The sequence below is a fragment of the Asterias rubens genome, chromosome 11, assembly GCF_902459465.1.
Source record: "Asterias rubens chromosome 11, eAstRub1.3, whole genome shotgun sequence".
Taxonomy (NCBI): domain Eukaryota; kingdom Metazoa; phylum Echinodermata; class Asteroidea; order Forcipulatida; family Asteriidae; genus Asterias; species Asterias rubens.
Genome location: NC_047072.1, coordinates 1,107,026 through 1,129,662, shown reverse-complemented (window position 1 = coordinate 1,129,662; position 22,637 = coordinate 1,107,026). Strand labels below are relative to the sequence as shown.

The window sequence follows — 22,637 nt, the reverse complement described above, 5'->3', positions numbered from 1 at the left end:
CATTTCTTTGTGAACAAGCTAGAATCTCTGTAGAAAACTTTCTTGTATCATTTCTACATGAACATGCTAGCACCAGACAACCACTTTCAAGGAATGATAAGGCCAAGTGACCAGGGTAAAAATGTTGAAACCCTTGGAGACAACTTTCAGGTGTAAAAAAAGCTATAATAAAAAAAAATTACTATTCTTGAAGTTGTTTTTCTTTGTGGACCAGCTAGCACTTATATTGAATTGCCATTTAAATGAACATTCCTGAAAAGTTGAACTGGGTAAAAGAAACCTTTCTTCTTTCATCACCTCACGAACAAGTAAGTGTCCCTTGCTGCTGAGTTTATTAAACTTGTTAGCGCAAACATGCTTAGCACAGAAAAGTCATGCTAAGCAAAAATAGGTTACCAGCCAACCATGTCTTGTGTACTGTGCAACTGGTTTCCTGCTTATTTTTTTCTAAGCAGCAATTTGTTAAGAGGTGTGCACAACATTGGTAATTAAGATTGTCCAGGTGAAAAACATACATTGATTTTGATTTCTGAAGACTCCTTTTGTTACCAAGTAAGGTTTTATGCTAATAATTATTTTGAGTAATTACTAAGTGTCCAGTGCCTTTAAAGGCAGTGGACATTATTGGTAATTACTCAAAATAATTATTAGCGTAAAACCTCACTTGGTAACGAGTAATGGGGAGAGGTTGATGGTATAAAACATTGTGAGAAAAGCTCCCTCTGAAGTGACATAGTTTTCGAGGAAGAAGTAATTTTCCACGAATTTGATTTAGAGACATCAAGCTTAGAATTTGAGGTCCCGAAATCAAGCATTTGAAAGCACACAACTTCGTGTGACAAGGGTGTTTTTTTCTTTCATAGTCATATCGCAACTCTGACGACCAATCAAGCTCAAATTTTCACAGGTTTGTTATTTTATGCATATGTTGAGATACACCATTTGAGAAGACTGTTCTTTAACAATTACCAATAGTGTCCACTGTCTTTAAGACTTTTCTTTATTATCCCCCTTCTTTTAGAATGTTCAAGCACCCATCTTCTTTTATGTCAACACTGTGTTCAACCTTCACGGCCTGTACCTCATCTCTCTCTACTGCACTGCCTGGCTGCTCAGTGGATCATGGCTAGCTGGGGTCCTAGCCTCGGCATTTTATATCCTCAATCGGTAAGCAGGGATGTGATTTCTCTGTTTTTAACAGGAAACCCGTTTGTTTTTCAAACCCCCACCCCCTCAATCAACTGCCGCTTCCCAGGTTGTATCGTAATTTGGGTGTGATCCCTGGCTACACGGCAGTTAACGGTTGTATGGCTTCTGACTGGCAGCCCCGAACAAGGATATTGACAAAATATGGACACTGCCAATATAGGGCTAGATAGCTCAGTTGGTAGAGCGCCGGCCTGTTAATCCAGAGGTCATTGGTTCGAATCCCACTCTAGTCAATTCTTTGTTCAACCCAAAAAATCAAAAAAATAATAATTTAAACATTCACGTCGGTAGTACACAAAAATAATGGTGAAAACCAAAATGAATATTCCTTATCCACGATGCAAAATTAACATCTTTTCAATCGTTTGCAGTACCTGCTGCTAAAACATACGCTTCGAACTGCCTCTAGCTACCAGGCAATCTTGGTAGTCTAGTTGGTTGCAAAGGTCGTGGGTTGCAAAGGTCGTAGAATTGCAAAGGTCGTGGGTTCGAATCTCACCAGAGTCATATGCCTGTGTTTTTTGTGGTTTTTTTTTCGCAGAGCTCAGGAAAGTACTGAGTTTACAGTGCTAACACACATCGGTGTATATTATGAGTAAAAACCAAAATGAATATTCTATCTATTACAAAAAATCACCTGAACAAAATGTTATTTTTTTTTAAATTAGTAATTTTAGAACTAAGATCAAATTCATGAGAATATGAAGATAAAACCATATGGAACACCCAATATTGCAGGGAAGGCCTTTCAATATTAAAGATAAATGTATGTACCTACATAAGCAGGCTTCGCCCTTTGAAGCTTTCACTCTAGCAAGCTTTCAGGCTTCGCTCTCGCTTTGCGCACATTTATTATTTTTGTTGCCTATCATATCCCTGGGTAAGAGAACACCAGTAGTAATATACTTTCACTATACACTCCACTGGGGTCCAAGTTCCAGGGAAATTTATCTGCCAGGCAAAACGCAGCAGGGCATATAGTCCCAGTGACAGCTGTGGAAAACAAATGCCAGTAGAATTGTTTGTGGGTGTTGTGTTGTCATTTTAGCATTTGAGTAAGACTCTGCTTTTGACCCAATTCACCTGACGTCATCATCAGGGCCCAATTTCTTGGCTCTGCTTGCCATAAGCACAGAATTGGGGCTTACGGAAGCTGGGAATTCTGTGCTTACGGCAAGCATATTAAACGGGTTAGCGGCGAATTCGGGCTTCTGCACGTGTGTACTCCACGTTACTAGGCATTCTACGCTTCCACGGCTAGCGCAGAAATTCGGCGCTGGCAAGTAAGCGGGGAATCGCGATCGTGAGCGCAGAATTCGGCGGTAAGCAGAGCCATGAAATTGGGCCTGTAGGATTCGAACCGCCTCTAGCCTCCCCGCAATCTCGGTGGTCTAGAATTGCAAAGGTCGTGGGTTCGAATCCCACCGAGAAACATGCCTGTGATATTTTTTCACAGGACTCAGGAAAGTACTGAGTATAGTGCTAACACACATCGGTGTATGGGTAAAAAAAAAAAAAAAATATTTTTTATCCCCGATGCAAATTTAACATCTCTTATATTGTTGCGGTACCCGCTACCAAAACATAATGTAGGATTCGAACTCCCTCTAGCCTGCGGGCAATCTCGGAAATATAGTTGGTATGACACTGCTGTAGAATTGTAAAGGTCCTAGGTTTGAACACCACCCAAGTCGCATGCCTGTGATATTTGTTCAAAGAATTCAGGAAAGTTCAGAGTATACAGTGCTAACACATACATGTATGTGTATTACAGGGTTAAAACAAAATTAATATCCATTATTATTATTACTTTTATTTTATTACTGTTTTCAGAGAGTTAATTTACACTTTTGTTTATCGCTTGCAGAGAAGACACAACACGAGTCGACTTCACCATCCCATTGAGGGAGAGTTTTGCAATACCGTTCATCCACATCCAGATGGCGTTAATCACGTACTACCTCAGACCGACCTTAACGATCGCTAAACAGGTGCGTTACACTTGTAACATAATAACGTCTGGAGTAAATGAAGTCGAGATGGGGTGGTTTTACATCTGAGCATTGGCTGTGACCTCATTTCAAAGGATATCAAATGAGAAATGTTTTAAGAGGGGCTCAAGGTCAAATTTAGTTTTGTGATTCATTCATTATGTGAGACATAAAGTGCCAACCAACAAATTATCAGTATTTGAAAAATGTGTGTATGATCACACACTTGAAAGTTACTTCAGAAGTGTTTTATCATAATCAGCACAAATTAAAGTCGGGTTTGGTGTAGTGGTGTCTTGCCTCGCCTTCCACCTCTGGGACCCTGGTTCAGGTCCCACCTGGCAATGCCTGGTGCACTATGTAGTTTGGGTTTTCAGTCCCTACTTGACAAAAACACACTGGAGCAAATGGTGAATGCAGTAACGTTATTAGATTATCCTCAGGTTTGGTGTAGTGTTGTCTTGCCTCACCTTCCATCTCTGGGACCCCGATTCGAATCCCACTGTGGGCACTATGTGGTTTGGGTTTTCAGTCCCTACTTGACAAAAACACACTGGAGCAAATGGTGAATGCAGTCACGTTATGAGATTATCCTCAGGTTTGGAGTAGTGGTATCTTATCTTGCCTTCCACCTCTAGGACTCCGGTTCGAATCCCACCAGGACACTATGTGGTTTGGGTTTTCTGCCTCTAACTGACCAAAGACACACTGGAGCAAATGGTAAATGCAGTCACAGTATGAGATTATCCTCAGGTTTGGAGTAGTGGTATCTTATCTTGCCTTCCACCTCTAGGACTCCGGTTCGAATCCCACCAGGACACTATGTGGTTTGGGTTTTCTGCCTCTAACTGACCAAAGACACTGGAGCAAATGGTGAATGCAGTCACAGTATGAGATTATCCTCAGGTTTGGAGTAGTGGTATCTTATCTTGCCTTCCACCTCTAGGACTCCGATTCGAATCCCACTGTGGGCACTATTTGGTTTGGGTTTTCTGCCTCTAACTGACCAAAGACACACTGGAGCAAATGGTGAATGCAGTCACAGTATGAGATTATCCTCAGGTTTGGAGTAGTGGTATCTTATCTTGCCTTCCACCTCTAGGACTCCGGTTCGAATCCCACCAGGACACTATGTGGTTTGGGTTTTCTGCCTCTAACTGACCAAAGACACTGGAGCAAATGGTGAATGCAGTCACAGTATGAGATTATCCTCAGGTTTGGAGTAGTGGTATCTTATCTTGCCTTCCACCTCTAGGACTCCGGTTCGAATCCCACCAGGACACTATGTGGTTTGCGTTTTCTGCCTCTAACTGACCAAAGATACACTGGAGCAAATGGTAAATGCAGTCACAGTATGAGATCAATAGAAGGTTGGCTTAGTGGTATCTTATCTTGCCTTCCACCTCTAGGACTCCGATTCGAATCCCACTGTGGGCACTATTTGGATTGGGTTTTCAGTCCCTACCTGACTGCGTTGGTTTTCCATGGAATAATTCTCTGGGGTTTTCCTCCCACATCTAAAACTAAAATTTCTTCATGATCTTATCTCTTCTTGGTGGCTCTAATAAGAGCGTTGAGAATATATATCCGAATTCAAAAGATAGAAATCTCCTTCAACTGAGAAAGAATTTGGCTTTGGAGACGGTTAAAGACACTGGACACTATTGGTAATTGTCAAAGACCAGTCTTCTCACTTGGTGTATCTCAACATTTGCATATAACAGCAAACCTGTGAAAATTTGAGCTCGATCGGTCTTCGAAGTTGCGAGATAATAATGAAAGAAAAAACACCCTTGTCACACGAAGTTGTGTGCTTTCAGATGCTTGATTTCGAGACCTCAAATTCAAAATCTGAGGTCTTCGAAATCAAATTCGTGGAAAATTACTTCTTTTCTCGAAAACTACTTCACTTCAGATGGAGCCGTTTCGCACAATATTTTATACTATCAACCTGTCCCCATTACTCGTTACCAGTTTTATGCTAATAATTATTTTGAGTAATTACCAGGTGTCCACTGCCTTAAACACATTGTGATTGGGGTTTTTTTTGGAAAAAAAATGTCCTAAGGGCAGGCCTTGAACTTTGAGCTTGAAGGGGCATGGCCATTTGTGATAAGGGGCACGCTATGAGGAAAATGTAAATTTGTATTGGAACTTTGCAAGGGGCACCAAACAAATAGCACAAAGCACCATGACATTTGCTGTGAGTGCCGAACACTATTTCAAGGCCCACAAGGATTGAAAAAAATGTTCGCTAATTTGATAATCTTTCATAAAAATGTCTAAGGAAGAACAGGTGGGGCTTGAACACGAAAGTTTGTTTTCTCAAAATCCTCATGTTGGAACATTCAACACCAAAAACGAAACCGACATGAAGAAATTGTCCTCCGTAATTTTGTCCAGAAACTCAATTATGTTGGGCAGTAATTCCCAGGTTTTCTCTGGCTTACCAACACCTGCTGCAGCTGCTAGGAGAACTTGGGGGAAAAACATCAACTGGAAAGATTTGAGGGGAATTGTTTTCATCAAACAACTGAGATTTGTTAAATTAAATTTGGAGAATGTTTGGACAGGTTTGACCTTGTGTACTGAGAGATAATCAAATCTTACAGCATGGAACTTGGGAGTTGCATTGCTGGAGAGAGGTAGACTCTGTTTTAAAAAAAATCGCGACTGAGAAGTTCTAGACCTGATATTCCTACTTTAGTCTGATTTCCGAGTAGTTTTTCGCTCTTGGAAAAATCAGACAAACTGTGACTAACTGGCTTGAAATGGCTGTTCAGGCCTATGCATGTGAACATGTGGTTAGCCCTTAATCAATACAGTGTTTCTACTTTTTCCAAGGACCAAATATCATGCCAGAAGTTCATAAAGACTTAGTCTTAGAATCAAGACCTTCGCTTTTTGCTTTTAGCCAAGCTGGATCCATTCCAACCACAGAGGGCACTATATATTTTTATTTGACTTGTATAGCGGTTTGTGAGTGAGAGCAGTTTGTCATGGGATCACCATTTGGACCTCAGTCAACCATCATAGTCTGTGATAGTTGGTGGTGCTACCTTACTTGGTCCAATTTTCTCAAAGCCTGGAAGCACAATAACCAGATAATAGTATCGGTAAGCAGAAACAGGTTACCAACCAAAGTTACATAGTTTGCATTGTTGTGGCTGGTGCCCCACTCAATTTTTGCTTAGCAAAGAAGTATTTTCTGCTTAACAACTTTTCGAAATTTGGCCCTGGCAGCACGTTCTCCAGTCATTCCTGTCGCTTCAAAGAATCTTTCAACCTCTGTATCTTCATTTACCACTCGTCTTGAGTGGCAGATCTTGACAGTGTACAATGTATGGCAAGTTGGTGGGGAATATAAAACCGGAATGTAATAATGCATCTAATGTGGATTGTATTATCAGTGTGTGGACTATTTTCCCATTTGGCTTTTCCTACCACATCTAAAACTGAACATTTCTTCTTGATTCCTATCCACCCTGTTAGGCCCGGCTCATACTTCCTGCAAATACGAATGCGGTATGAGTTTTGACGTCACGAATATGCAACAAATAATTTGCATCAGTTGATCTTTTAGCGAAAAAAGCCTTGTGACGTCAAAATTGGCATTCGCATTCGCAGGAAGTATGGACTGGGCTTTATTTGCTTGAATGCGCTGTTGGATGTGTAACAAAATAAATAATATAGAATAACAACAATGTTAAATGACAATATCTTTTTTGCAGAGAGTGAGTCTGGTCCTGATTACGCTGAGTTCGTTTCTCTTCGTCCTAACCTGGCAATTCTCCCAGTTTGTGCTCTTACTCCAAGCCATAGCATTGTACGGCTCCTCATGTCTGGGTATGGTCCCAACAAACAAGGTACCAGTCAAATTCAGTTACATCACATCAGCAAGTTCAAGTGCACACATTTGGTCAACCCATGATTGACCACTAGCTGACAGCAACGGACATTGCGCAGTGACGTACTCACTCGAGCAACTTGTCTGAAAGTTTAGTCAGCCATCAGGAACACTCCATTGCCTATCCGCATTTGTTGCTGTATTGTCACTGGTTCCCTTCACCGCTTTAAACATATTGGCATTGAACAGGCTTTTGGGTCCATGGAAGAAACCAAGGGCTCGTGGCTGGTACCAAATGGGCAACCACAGTAGTCAACCAATGGTCGACCAGCCTGGGTTTGAGTCAAACTTTTAGTTAACCACGGGGCGCACTCGAACTTGTTCTGTGCTGTACCCACTGCTAAATATAGTGGTTTCAGGAAAACTTTGTGTTCTTTTGGTTAAAGGGACACATTGCCTGCGCATTTGGTTTTTATGAAATGAATATTGTTTGGACGACGTTTTAAAAGCAGAACATAATGAATCACACAAATGTCCTTTGAAATATTGTGCGGTTTTCCAGTCAATTTCAGTTACATGGTACATCATCTTAGCTTCAGTAAATATTATTATTATTATTCATTTTACCAATTCCAATGGATGAAAAATGGTGAACTAACTCACAATTTTTTCAGTGACGTTTGAACACCACTTCACTAGTGGCTCCATTAGACTGGCAACTCATCACAGCTGGTTTTCTCCTTTCATAGTTATCAGAGACATTTATAGAGGGCATGATGAACTGGTTGTAAAAGTTTTGTCGGCTCCCCCTCAAAGTTGCAGAAGCCAGAAAACATTTTTTAAAATGTTCTCATCAGTTCAAACAAACTATTCGCAGGGTGAAATTCATCTGAATCAACTGACCTCATTTTCCTTAGGACACGTTTGTAAACTGGCACATATACTTTTTCCAAACTTATTGATTGATTATGTGAAGCTTCTCAATAATAATAATAATAATAATAATAATAATAATAATAATAATTGTGGCTTCTTATACAGCGCACATGTCCGTCACCCAGTGACGCTGTAACATACAGTATTTCCTGCCAGATGTGGCACTACGTTAGAATTATGAGACCTAGTTCTGATAGCAACATGTATTGCTTTTACAAGGTGCTGTGGCGCAATTTGCTGCCGATCGGACCAGGAACACCGGGGCGAACCCCACCTCTTTTCGATAAGTGCACTGGGTTCTTTTACATGCGTTACATAACACATGGGACCACTGGCTTAACGTCCCATCCGAAGGACGAAGGTATTGTTAAGTGTCTTGCTTAAGGACACAAGTGTCACGGCTGGGGATTCGAACCCACACTCTGCTGATCAGAAACACCAAAGTTTGAATTCGGTGCTCTTAACCGCTCGGCCACGACACTTCCTCAAGTAGAGTCTCCTCTGTCGATTGATAATTGTATCACTCTGAGGTTAAGAATTTGAGCAGATATTTTTGTACTCGTTATCCCCTTCTCAGGTCAATCGTCTTCTGTTGATCCAAGGCGTCTCAATCCTCTCAGTGTGTGCGCTGCAGTTCTTCAATAAGATGCTCCTGGGATCTCTCGCCTTCAGTTTCATCTTAGCAGCTCTTCTAGATCTCCGGCTCCAGGTAGGTGCTTAAGATAATGGTTGGGTTTAAACCCTTGGAGATACCTCCAGCAAGATATATTGACTGGTTTAATATTTTCACATCTTTAAGATTGTTGTGGTGCCCACTGCTTACACATAGGATTAAAACTGTCTCCAAATCCCACCTGAGTGATTTGCCTGTGGATTTTTTGACAGAACTTGGGAATGGATGTCATGGCCGAGTGGTTTAGAACATCAAATTCGAGTTTTGGTGGTCAAGTCATCGGAGTGTGGGTTCGAATCCCGGTCCTGACACTTGTGTCCTTGAGCAAGATGCTTATTGAGGTGTTGGTAGAGGTTGATATTGTGTATGAAAAAGCCTTTTGAGCGCCACGGCAGCCCGGGGCTTTTTACTCCTCAGGGAGCTGAGAAAGATTTTTCAGAGTGCACAACCTTTTTAGGCATTCTTTGCTTTACACAGCGAGCACAGTGCTTGCAGAGTAAGTGGAGAATGGATCAGTCTTAAACCCGGACTTTGGCGGTAAACAGAGCCATGACATTGGGCCCAGGTGTCTAGAGTCTTTTCGAACACATTCTTACATGTAAACTGATTATTTTGTTTTACAGGAACGACGCCCATCACCCGCAGGGATGTGCACCCGGGTAGCCAAACTGCTCTGCCACATTGTCACATGTCTAACTCTAATGGTCATCATAAATGTCTCCATCAAGGTACATGTAAAGGGGTATCAATATATTTCTCAACCCCCCCAGTGAAAATACACATAATTTGATACCACTAGCAACCCCTGGCATGAAGATACAAAATACAAGTACCTCTATAGTGGCGCACTTTTAAAGCTTAAACAGGATCTCTTCTACTAAAGCCTAAGTCTACTTGTCAAAGCCTATTCAGCATCTAGACAAGGGTGCGGCTGCCGATGGTGGATGGTTTGTGTGCTCAGTGGGTGCCAAAATATATACAAAAATAGAGATACATGGAAGTAAAAGACGACGCTGGCCTACTCGCATCTGATGGCCTCCTTGAACTGCTCCAAGTTGGGCAGCTTCATGATGTCTTGAGGAAGCTCATCCCAGTCTTTAATGGTGCAAGGAAAGCAGCTGTATTTGTAGACGTCTGATGATGTTCTCAGTAAATTGTAGGATAATACAGAACTGTATGAAACTCTAACTATCTCAAAATATCACAATCCACAAAACTCGGATAGATAATAGAGCTTTTTTGTAACAGCTGACCAGCTCTATGACAAATCACTTACTTTCTTCGTTGTCTGTTCTTTAGTTTACTATTGGTGTGGACGCGGACGAACACATCTTCAAGTTTTTGAAGGCAAAGTTTGGCATCGATAACACCATGTAAGTGAGATCCCTTTCCTGTAATGTAAAACTTCCTTGTGGAGCTTTAACATGAAAATATTGACCCCCCCCCCCCCCAGCACAAACATATTTTTGAGTTCTGTATTTTGGAAGTAAAATGTGTGGCGAAAAGATCTTTTAAAAACAATTTGAATGAAAAATAGCCTTACATCACAATGCTGGATGGTCACGTCAAAGTGAGGGCTACACTTAACTGATTTGGGCTCTCAACCAAATTTAACTGTCACCAACTCCTGGGGATGAAACAGTGTTAACTCCATTCACAGTCTGTAAGGATGTAGGCATGGCTATCATCCACTAGGAGCATGACTGGCAGAGCAGAATGCACTACCTTCCTAACCTTTTTACAAAACAATTACAGTTAAAGGGAAGGTACATGTTTGATAATTGTCAAAGACCAGTCTTCTCACTTGGTGTATCCCAACATAAGCATAAAAATAACAAGCCTGTGAAAATTTGAGCTCAATTGGTCATCGAAGTTGCGTGAAAATGATGAGAGAAAAAATAAATCCTTGTTGGACGAATTTGTTTGCTTTCAGATAGGAATAAAAAACTTCTGGCTGGAAGTCTTTATTATTTTAGTGAGAAATTACATCTTTCTCAAAATCTATGCTACTTCAGAGGGAGCCGTTTCTCACAATGTTTTATACCATCAACAGCTCTCCAATGCTTGTTACCCAGTCAGTTTTTAAGTTAAAATTTGTTTTGAGTAATTACCAAACGTGTAACCTTCCCTTTAAGTACCTTGCTCAAGGGCACAAGTGACATGACCAGGAATGGAATAATAACATAATAATAACTTTCGATTTATATAGCGCCTAAAAACTAACACTTAATTTTCTAAGCGCTTTACATTAGTGCCCTGGTCGTAGGGCCAATAACATCCCTTTTTAATGTTTCTCAGCTCCCTTGGGAGTATACAACCTGGGCAACAGTTTACATCGCTCCAAAGGCTTTTTCATTCACTATATCAACCTCTACCCTCGCAGGTACCCATTTATTCCCCTGGGTGAAGAGAAGCAATTATAGTAAAGTATCTTGCTCAAGGACACAAGTGTCACGACCGGGATTCGAACCCACACTCCAGTGAAAACGCACCAGAACTTGAATTCTCTTAACCACTCGGCCATGACACTCTACAACACTCTGCTGCTGATAACCCCAGAGCTTAGGTCCAGTGAACTAGACCCCCCCAGCCAGGACCTACCACTTGATCTCAGCTTGCCCAACCGAAGTGGCCTCCATATATGCAGGGCCCAATTTCATAAAGCCTTTAAGCACAAAAATTTGCTTAGCATGAAATTTCTTCCTAACAGGATTACCAACCAAATTCCCACCTTTTTTTAGGATAAGCAAGCAACAGCTGAATACCAGTAACAAGCAATGTGCAACAAATGGAAATTTGGTTGGTAATCCTGTTTTTATAAAGGAAGACATTTCAGTTTTGTGCTTACAGGCTTTATGAAATTGGGCCCAGGTGACAAGGCCTTCTCAGTAACTGGACCCAGATGCTGGAACTCACTACCTCTCAATATTCATACTTGCAACTGTATTTATCAATTCAAATGTAAACTCAAGTCATGCTTGCATGCTTTAGTCGAGTGGTGTCTTTGAATCACGATGGTTCCCCAACCCTTCCTGTCCCCCATTGCCGACCTGAAATCTGTTGATTCAAGTCCCGTGTCCATTTTGAGAATGTCAGTGTAATTTAGTGCCGGTCTACCAGGTTTCCTCCTCCCATGCTTAGGGGTCCACAGAACAATATTGGACACTGGTTGGTTGTTGCTCCTGTAGCAGTGGCCAGCAAAACGCATCCTTCTCTGTCTGATTTTTGCTTAGAGTTTGGGTAGTCAAGTCATACAAACGCAATTTATTAGTTTTTTGTTCTCGAAAGCCTACTATATCTGGCTCTATGAGCAGCAAGTGTTGGATTGGTGTCTTATCAATTTAATGATTTAATTGATTGATTTTATTTCGAGTACTACTTTGAAGGTATCTTTGTTCCATGAGATTCCATGCTTCTTTTTTGTTAAGAATGTTGTACCAGTAATTTTTGTCCCCTTTTTTCCCTCAGGGATTTTGATGCTCGTTTATACTCCTGTAACGGAGCCTTTGTCTTCTTACCGATGGACACCATATGGCGGCTGACTCGGAGACTAGTCTTCCCTCTCTATGTGGTTACACTTACTGGTTTGTTGATGACTCTAGCCGTAGCGGTCTACCAGAACTGGAGGTTAGCAAGTTCACTCTTAAAGGAACACGTTGCCTTGGATCGGTTGAGTTGGTTTTGCAAAAAAGCGTTTGTAACCATTTGTTATAAAATGCACGTTAGAAAGATATCCACACAATCTTGTGATCCACACAAGGATGACATGAAATTGCGTGGTTTTCCTTTTACCTCGTCGACTAACAGAGTCGGCCATTTATGGAAGTCAAATTCATCTTTATTTGTAACAGAAGTATGTATCATGTTTTCTCTGCAACAGAAAACAAGCTGAGATTGCCAAAGGCAAGAAAGACGACGAAGCCCCCATCATAGACACCGACTCCTCCCACGTACTGAGCGACCGTCCAGAGTTAGCATACTTGACCATCCAGACGGTACTCTCAGCGGGCCTGGCTGCAACCATATTAAGACTCAAGTACCTCTGGACACCGCACATGTGCGTCCTGGCTGCGTTCGGAATCTGCGATTATCGGATATGGAGGGCGCTGTTGCAACGATTGCGCATCAGTTCAGAAACAGCGGTGAGAGAACATTTTCAAACATCTGCTGAAAACTTTCCTGTTTACTCATTAACTTTTGTAAAGCGCTTCGGGACTGTCGTGTGAAGCGCTATATAAGTGCCGTTCATTATTATTGTTATTAACAATTCCTTACGGGAACAATTTGATAAAATGTTGGACAAATGTTGACCTGTCTTGCATTTATTTGTTTAAGGGTTGGGCATCACTAGTTTTGCTGAACATTGAAACAGAATGAGATTCAAATTTCAAGGGTGTCCATTTGGGAATGCTAGAGATGCAGTTGGTACCCTCTGTCACTTTGCTCAATGCTGGGGAAATTACTGGGCCATTCCTTTTTTGCTGTTACTCAACAAGTAGACACTTTATCAGTCAAAATCTTTTGAGAATGTTGCCTAGAAATGAGCATTATATTGGCAAAAACCAAACCGATCTATGAACCTGGTTGGAGAAAAGTTAGGAACTACACTGCAACCCCTTTCTCACCGAAGGTCTGTAGCCAGCCTTTGCGAGTTTTACAGATATTTCCATGGTAAATGTTCCACCAGTCTATCTAACCTTGTTCCTCCTGTCAGGGTGTTTGAGTGCGAGACCAGGCTTTCTGCTTGTTCTCATCCTTATACTGTGGCTGTGCCGAGATGTAGAACAAAGAGCTACTCCAGTAGTTGTTTCCCTCGCACTGCATCTCTTTGGTACTCCTTGCCTGGTGCATATTTCCCTTCATCCTATGATCTTCCATCTTTTAAGAGGAATGTCAATTCCTACCTTCAGCTCCACTGAGTTTCTGCATGTCTATCTTTTCTTCCTTGTAGCCCTTAACCTAGAGTGGCTTTTAGCCTTGTTTTGGGCGACTTGCATAAAAAAAAAAAAATTAAAAAAAAGACCCTACCTTTAAAGACCATGGATGAAGTAATTTAGGTCTTCTAAAAGCATTTTAGAGGCAGTGAGTTCTGACCTACAAGTCGTGTGTCTAGTGGACATTTTCTTGAAGCAAGAGTCTTGTTCTCCATTGTTGTGTCCCGTCATTAACAGATCTTTTTTGTTGTCTTTCATCACTCCTAGATCCAAGGAATCAGACACACCGCTACGCTGATTGTTCTAGCTGCACTACTCTACATTGTAAGACACCATTTATCATATTAACAATAAGGGAATAAAAGGGTAGCGACGAGTTCTTCAACGTGCGTTTAAAGCTGGCAGGGTAGGCGCCCGTGTGATAAAGCATGGCAACGACCCTGCAAGGTTTAAAACAGACGTTGAAGAACGAGTCACTACTCTTTTATTCCCATTCATAAATGCCCTTTTGTTAAAAAACGTAAACAAATACAGTTATAGACACTTAAACAATTGAAAATTCAAGGTTTGAAATATTTCTTTCCAAAACTCTGTGAAGAATATGTTGGAGGCACGTGAGTTGTTTGTATGCGCGCGCGCTTAGATTACGCGCTGATCGCTATGATTTGCGCGTTCCGCGTGATAATCTTGCGCGCCCGACACGCGGAAGCCAGCTCAGTGTGCATAAACAGAGCTCCAGTGTGCATTAACAAAAGGTTTATGCACACCCACTTGACACGCTCTCCACCAATAGGAGTAGAGAAACTGTCTGGGGGTATTTATGAATGATTATTTAAAGCCATTGGACACTTTCTGAACAGAACAAAATTTCAAAGTTCACAGATTTACAAATAACTTACAGGGTTTACAGAAGGTAATGGTGAAAGACTTCCCTTGAAATATTTTTCCATGAAATGCTTTACTTTTTGAGAAAACATCAAAACATTTATCAATTCTCGATATCGAGAATAACGGATTTATTTTAAACACATGTCATGACACGGCGAAATGTGCGGAAACAAGGGTGGGTTTTCCCATTATTTTCTTTCGACCCCGATGACCGATTGAGCTAAAATTTTCACAGATTTGTTATTTTATACCAAGAAGTTGTGATACACGAATTGTGGGCCTTTGGACAATACTGTTTACTGATGTTGTGCGATTGCTTTACCATTAGACCAATATAACATGAATAGTTGAGGGTTGCGATAGCACCCTGTGTAAATCTGATTTGAGTAGTTTTGGTTCTTCTCAGAACACTTTCACTTATGCGACAGTCTACTCTGAATGTGTATTTAATAATAATAATAATAATGGACACTTAATAAAGCGCCGGTATCCGCCGCAAGCGGCGCTCATGGCGCTACTCTACAAAAGAACAACAAGCAATGAAAGTAGCAAACAACAAAATAAGAAAATAAACTTAACAAAAAACGCCTCTATGAAAATGAGTTTTTAAACTGTTCTTGAATGTGTTAAGTGATTTGGAGAGTTTCACAGTGTCCGGGAGGGAGTTCCAAAGCTTTGGTGCTGTGCTCTGAAAACTTCTCTCCCCCCATACATGTACATGTTTAGTTGTTTTTTACCTGGAGGAGTTTGTGTTTTGTAGATCGTAAGCCACAATGTCCTGGGGTGTATTTGTGTGTTTATCCTGTGCGTGATAACTGGCGTCAGCTATGGCTAAATATACTGACCGAGACGCTGGTATGCGTAAAGCACTGGACACTAAGAGCCTTCCAGAGTCCTGTGAAAAGAAAAAATTCACAACTCGGACTGCTTCTAGTTACCGTGCAGGCTCTGTGGTCTAAAATATCAAAGGTTGTTGGATCAAATCCTTCGCAAATAATAAGCCTGTAGATTTTGTCCATAGGACTCTTGGAAATTAGTACTAAGTTTACAGTGCTTACACACAATGGTGCCGCGGTAAAACCAAACAATTATATTGTTTTAATTTCACTGTTATTATTTTGTGAGTGGGTGGTAGTGGACACTCCTCCCTTACCGCCTGGGCCCAATTTCATAGAGCTGCTAAGCACAAAAATTTGCTTAGCATGAAATTTCTTTCTCGATAAAAACAGGATTACCAACCAAATGTCCATTTGTTGCATGTTGCTTTCTCACTGGTATACAGCTGTTGGTTGCTTGCCCTAAAAATCAAGTGGAAATTTGGTTGGCATTCCTGTTTTTATCAAGGGAGAAGTTTCATGCTAAACAAATTTGTGTGCTTAGCAGTGTGCTATGACAATGGGCCCTGGTCATGCACCCCTGCTTTTTAATAAAATATTTTGTTCTGCTATGATGCTGTCATCACATCATTCCAATTCTTATGGTATATTCTCGTCGTTGTTTCAGACTCTTGACAAAGTCTACGCCGATCTTGAAGAATTACGTGAATTCTATGATCCTGACACTGTGGAACTCATGAACTGGATCAGGTAAGCGATTGCCAACATGGCCTGTCATGACAGAGTGGTCAAGGGCACCGGACTCAAGCTCTGGGCCCAATTTCATAGAGCTGCTAAGCAGACAAATTTGCTGAGCATGAAATTTCTTCTTCGATAAAAACAAGATTACCAACCGAATTTCCATTTGTTGCATACTGCTTGTTACTGGTATTCAGCTGTTGTTTGCTTATCCTGAAAATCACGTGGAAATTCGGTTGGTAATCCTGTTTGCATCAAGGAAGAAATTTCATGCTAAGCAAATTTTTGTGCTTAGCAGCTCTATGAAATTGGCCCCTGGGGTTTCTGCTCAACAGAGTGTTTGTTCAAGTTGCAGTCTGGACACTTGTGTCCTTAATGGCAGTGGACACTATTGGTAATTACTCAAAATAACTTTTAGCATAAAAACTTACTCGGTAACTAGCAATGGAGAGCTGTCGATAGTATAAACATTGTGAGAAACGGCTCGCTCTGAAGTAACATAGTTTTCGATAAAGAAGTTATTTTCCACGAATTTGATTTCGAGACCCCAGATTTAGAATTTGAGGTCTCCAAATCAACCATCTAAATGCACACAACTTCGTGTGCCAAGGGTGTTTTTTTCTTTCATTATTAACTCGACCAATTGAGCTCATATTTTCACAGGTTTGTTGTTTTATGCATATGTTAAGCTACAGCAAGTGAGAAGACTAGTCTTTGACAATTACCAAAAGTGTCCAGTGTCTTTAAGCAAGACACTCACAAGCATTATAACACTGGCTCCCTGTCAAGCTACGCATCATCTTAAAACGCCTTGGTACAACGTACCCTTGTATCACCAACACCTCATCCCTGTTGTACCTGCAGAGGCTTCTCCCACCGTTCAAGCCCGTTTGTCAACTAAGATCCAGTAATGCCGACTTGCTTGTTGTTCCACCGTCCAAGTTGAAAGCTCACAGGGATAGACGGTTTTCAGTTTCAGCCCCCTGCCGGTAGAACGGCTTGCCTCTCACCCTAAGATTACAACCCAACATTCTTTCATCTAATCTCACAACCTACCTCTTCAGCCAAGCCAACCATTAAGTTTTCCCTGGGTCCTTTAGCGCAGTGAATGGTTTTTCTAGATACAGGCCCTTTAAAGCCATTGGACACTTTCGGCAAACAGTATTGTCCAAGGCCCACACTTCGTGTACCACAACTTATATATAAAATAACAAACCTGTGAAAATTTAGGCTCAATCGGTCATCGGAGTCGGGAGAAAATAACGGGAAAACCCAACCTTGTTTCCCCACGTTTCGCCGTGTCATGACATGTGTTTAAAATAAATCCGGAATTCTCGACATCGAGAATTGATTTTGTTTTAATGTTTTCTCAAAAAGTAAAGCATTTCATGGAATAATATTTCAAGGGAGGTCTTTCACCATTACCTTCTGTAAACCCTGTAGGTTATTTGTAAATCTGTGAACTTTTGATTTTGTTTCTGTACCGAAAGTGTCCAATGGCTTTAAAGCGATGAATATTTATCTGTTTGTATATATCTGTAAATTGTAATTTTATTCTTGTTGTCTATTTTTGCTATGCCTTTCTTGTATGTAACGTATAGTCTCCTTTACACAGGGAAGACAAATTTCATGTTTTTTATCATGACAATAAATGTTTTTAATCTTAATCTTTGAATAATGTTGTCTTGCAGGCAGCAAACTCCCAAAGCAACCGTCTTCAGTGGTAGTATGCAGCTCCTGGCAGGGGTCAAGCTTTGTACGGGACGTCGTCTGACGAATCATCCTCACTACGAGGACAAGGAGCTAAGAGAACGTACTCTACAGGTGAGTCAGCAATCAGGGTTTCGACGCAAGACAGGCACTGTGACAAGTGTATCATCTTGTCTAGCGCCCTCAGTTGGCAGCTTCTTCAACTGTATAGTTTCTAAATTTCAATATAAACCACAAGGTAAACTGACTGAGTAAATTTTGAAATGATTTTTGGGGTTGAACAAAGAATTGACTAGAGTGGGATTCGAACCAATGACCTCCGGATTAACGTGCCGGCGCTCTACCAACTGAGCTATCAGATAGATCAGTTGGTAGAGCGCCGGCACGTTAACCCGGAGAACCCCTGACAAGAGCTTAACGAACAACCACTCACTGCTCTCACAGTGACGTCGTTTACCTGGGGCCAGCCCCCAAGTGACCCACTCCACAAGCAGGGCACTGGGGGCTGACCTGGGTGATCCCCTGGAATGACGTCAAAAGCTTTTTAAATGCACCGGGGCAGACCAGGGATGACCCAGGGAAGCTAAACGAATGCACCCAATATAGAATTTGAGGCATTGCATGGTGAGGTATCAATATATATTTGGTTTGCGATAACACCACGTGTGTATCTACTTGCCAGGTAGAGTTTGTTCTTAGAGAACTGTCTTGCTTAATTCTACTACCGCGGAGTAGATTGTTCGGGTGTTCGGGCGACTTCTCAGTTCTGAAAAGAACTGTCCTGCTTATTAACTATTACCTGGGCGGATGGTATAGAAATAGGCTGGGACTACTACTGTAGCTTATAGGATCGTAATTAACTGTACTACCGTGGAGTCAGTTCTTGAATTGGTCTCAACATTTCGACTAGCTTGCTCTAGTCATCATCAGGAGACTGTTTGAATCCTACTTGTCTTATTTGTACATGTACTGGGAAGGATTTCACAAAGGTAGTCCTAACTTAGGACTAGTCCTAGGCAGTGCTAAGAGATAGGACCAGTCCTAAGTTAGGATGAGTTACTGGTCCTAACTTAGGACCAGTCCTATCTCTTAGCGCTGCCTAGGACTAGTCCAAAGTTAGGACTACCTTTTTGAAATCCACCCCAGGTGTATGTAATAATTTGTGTGAATTGCCAAATAAATAATACTTATAAAGTCTTGAATTGTTGTTCCGCTTTGATTCAGTTGTATCAGTATTACGGTCAGCGTACACCCAAAGACGTCTATGACATTCACAAAGCCACGGGGACAGACTATATCATATTGGAAGACAGTATCTGTTATGCAAGGGCCTCACAGCAGGGATGTAGGTTACCAGACCTCATTGACATGACAAATGGACATGTAAGTACATAATATTAGTCAGGGGTCAAAATTAAGTGTTTTTTCACGGTAGTCAGCAGGGCTAGTAACCAAGAATTTTTAGTATCCATCCGTCGATTTCACAAAACTCTTCCTAACTTAGGTTAATCTTAGGACTTAGGACGAGTCCCAGCCCTGCACTGTAGCATGCAGACCTTAAGATTAATCCTAAGTTAGGACGAGTTACTCGTCCTAACTCGAGATAAGACGAGTCCTAACTCTTTGTGAAATCGACGACAGATGAGATTTTGGTAGCCCGAAAAGCACATTATGTCTTGAGTGACGGCACAAACTTTACTATACATCATTAGCACAGTTCATTGCTGTTTGTGGTATTGATTTTTGCGTAAGTTTCCCACTAGTCCGCTGGGCTATCAAACTGGAAAAGTTAGTAGCCCAGCTGTACGGTGTAAATCTGGTAGTCGCGGGCTAGTGGCAATTTCCACCCCTTTTTGTTTGTAGAAGTGGGATCAAAACTTCTCTACAAAACCCTAGGCATTTTATTATTTGGGTTGAGCCATACGCTGATGTGTGTAAGCACTGTATACTCAGCACTTTCCTGATTCCTGTGATAACAAATCCACAAGCATATGTCTCCGGTGGGATTTGAACCCGTGATCCTTGTCATTCTAGAAATGTATAACATGTACCACTAGTTCACCAGGAGTGCCCGGTAGCAAGATGAGTCCTATATATTAGCAGTGGGTACGTCTGCAAAAATTAAATAAATGTACAATTTGCTTTAGGGGATACAGATCATGGTCTTACCCTTTAGAATGACAAGGATCACGGGTTCAAATCCCACCGGAGACATATGCTTGTGGATTTGTTATCACAGGAATCAGGAAAGGACTGAGTATACAGTGCTTACACACATCAGCGTATGGCTCAAACCAAATAATAAAATTCTTAGGGTTTTGTAGAGAAGTAATTATGATCCCACTTCTACAAACAAAAAGGGGTGGAAATTGCCACTAGCCCACTAGCCCGCGACTATCAGGTTTACACAGTAGTATATTGTGAGTATTTTTCTGATTCTTGCGCCTGGCATCCCTGAACCTTATGTGCGTTTTGGTGGCACGGTTGGCTTGTGCGTAAAGCGCTCGCCTCTCACCAAGGTGACCCCGGTTTGATTCCCGGTCGGGGCCATATGTGAGTTGAGTTGTGCGTTAGTTCTCTGCTTTGCCACGAGGGTTTTCCAGACCATCTGATTTTTCCCCCTCGGGGAAAAAATCGAACACTTTCGATCTCTGGCTCGGCTCCGTGGTCATAATGGGTTGATGTGGCTGGCTGCCATAGGCGCCCTTGCATGCCTGCTTCTCGAACACGTTGTAGCCGCGTCCTTCGCAATTCAGCTCTAGCTGTGAGTAAGGACGATTAGCCCCCCCCCCCTCCCCAAGTGTCTTGCTTAAGGACACAGGTGTCACAACCGGGACACGAATCCACACTCCGCTAAACAGAAACACCACCAGTACAGTGCCTATATCATGGAGCTGCTTAAGCAGAAAATATTACCTAACGTTTTCTGCTAAGCCGAAAAAGGGATACCGGTCACAAATTGAACATGTGACATGATGTTTTGGCTGGTAGCCTTATTCTAGTTAGCAGTCTTTTGTTTCGCTTAGCAACTTTTTGTGCTGAAGCAGCTCCATAAATCCGGGCCCAGGGCTCAAGTCTTATCCGCTCGGCCACCACACTCCATTACATGTGATCATACTCTCAACCCATAATTTGCTTCTTTTTATTTTTTTTATAGATGTACAGCGGAGCCAAAGCTGATGAACTACACTTGCTCAAGAAAGCGGAGGTCGGTCGATTCTGTGACGTCATTCAACGCCAGCAACCCGAGTATACACGTTATTTTGTTTTGGTGTTCCAGAACAAAACATTCCGTGTTTACCAAGTGTTATGACATCGCTGACAAACCCTCAAACCATTCTGGAATTTCCTCTTTTATTTTTTAAAGGAAGGGATTCATTTTTGGTTTTGGAATGAACAAGGTGCAATCTTGAAAACTAGGAAATAGGCCTTTATGAAAAAATATTAATTGATTGAAAGTGTTTAAAAATGCTTTATATGGATTTAATTCATTTTGGGTTTGAACATTGTGCTGTTTTTGAAACTGAACTGAAGTAACTTGTTGTTAATATTTTGTTCTTGTTTAATTCCTTTTTATATTTAAAGAGTTTTTGCCCCAAATTAGTTGAGTATTTAATTCCACTTGGATTGGGCATAATTATTATGTTTTATTGTTCAGATGTAAAAAATATTATATTGTATTTCAATGTTATGAATTTGTTTTGTTCGTCCAAAAAATGCGATAATTATGTGAAAATTCTTCACATCAATTGGTTCACTCTTTGAAAATGAGCATTTTCAAATGAAATCAACATGCAATCAAACTTAAAGTAGGTAAGACACTGCTCTAGAATTGCAAGGGTCGTGGGTTCGAATCCCACCCGAGTAATATGCCTGTGATATTTGTTCACAGGACTTGGGAAAGTACTGAGTATACAGTGCTAACACACATCGGTGTATGGGTAAAAAACAAAAATTAATAAGCATCCAATTTAGTTTGAAAACTGTTTCTAGTGAGAGTTGTTGAGTCGCCATGTACACGAAACACTCTCTATGAATTGTAATGGTCCTGAACAAAAAAAGGCGATTTAAAAACTAATGGTGTCGATCAGTGTGCTCTTATTTTCTTCAGGGGAATGCTGGACTTTGTTGCTGAGAATTTAACTAATGTAATCGAAGGAGGGGCCAAATGTGTGCTGCACTGTTTTTCCATGTTTATGAGTTAGTTTTGAAACAGGAATGTACAAATTCGACAGTCTATAGGAATGTATATTTATAGGAGTATTTCTGGATAAAGTGTGATGTTGCAATTCTTTGTTTGTACATAATACGTTAAGAAGAGATTTGAAATTGTTTATTAACCATTTATCATTTATTGTTGTTTGTTAATATTAAAATTAATATTCTTTATCCCCGATGCAAATTTAATATCTCTTATATCGTTGCGGGACCCACTGCCAAAACATAGGATTCGAACTGCCTCTAGCTACCGTGCAATCTCGGTTGTCTAGTTGGTAAGACACTGCTCTAGAATTGCAAGGGTCGTGGGTTTGAATCCCAACCGAGTAACATGACTGTGATATTTTTTCACAGGACTCGGCAAAGTACTGAGTATACAGTGCTAACACACATCGGTGTATGGGTAAAAACCAAAATTAATATTCTTTATCACCGATGCAAATTTAAAGGAACATTACAGAATTGGTTTTTGCTAACAAAACAGTTGCTGGCATTGTCAGCACTTTATGTAATCCATCATATACATTATACTGACAAACCTGTAGAAGTTTGAGATCGATCGGCCATCTGGGTCACGAGAGAAAATTGAAAAAACTATTACAAATTTTGCATTGCATCGATGCAAAATAAAAATGAAAAAACACTCACTGAGCGAGA

The 22,637-nt window shown here is 41.1% G+C and overlaps 1 protein-coding gene across 1 annotated transcript in view; it reads left to right on the top strand.

Annotated features, from left to right (window-relative positions):
• The window catches only part of LOC117296767 (probable C-mannosyltransferase DPY19L3), a 39,535-nt gene extending 17,887 nt beyond the window's left edge, over positions 1-21,648 (top strand). Inside the window, exons 4-16 of the mRNA XM_033779812.1 lie at positions 1,022-1,167; positions 3,077-3,200; positions 6,932-7,066; positions 8,561-8,692; positions 9,280-9,384; positions 9,956-10,029; positions 12,125-12,283; positions 12,537-12,798; positions 13,858-13,914; positions 15,982-16,064; positions 17,744-17,876; positions 18,987-19,145; positions 20,920-21,648. Coding sequence (XP_033635703.1) covers positions 1,022-1,167; positions 3,077-3,200; positions 6,932-7,066; positions 8,561-8,692; positions 9,280-9,384; positions 9,956-10,029; positions 12,125-12,283; positions 12,537-12,798; positions 13,858-13,914; positions 15,982-16,064; positions 17,744-17,876; positions 18,987-19,145; positions 20,920-21,075 — 1,725 coding nt within the window. The 3' untranslated portion in view covers positions 21,076-21,648. The remainder of the gene's footprint in view (positions 1-1,021; positions 1,168-3,076; positions 3,201-6,931; positions 7,067-8,560; positions 8,693-9,279; positions 9,385-9,955; positions 10,030-12,124; positions 12,284-12,536; positions 12,799-13,857; positions 13,915-15,981; positions 16,065-17,743; positions 17,877-18,986; positions 19,146-20,919) is intronic.
• The last annotated feature ends 989 nt before the right edge of the window (positions 21,649-22,637 follow it).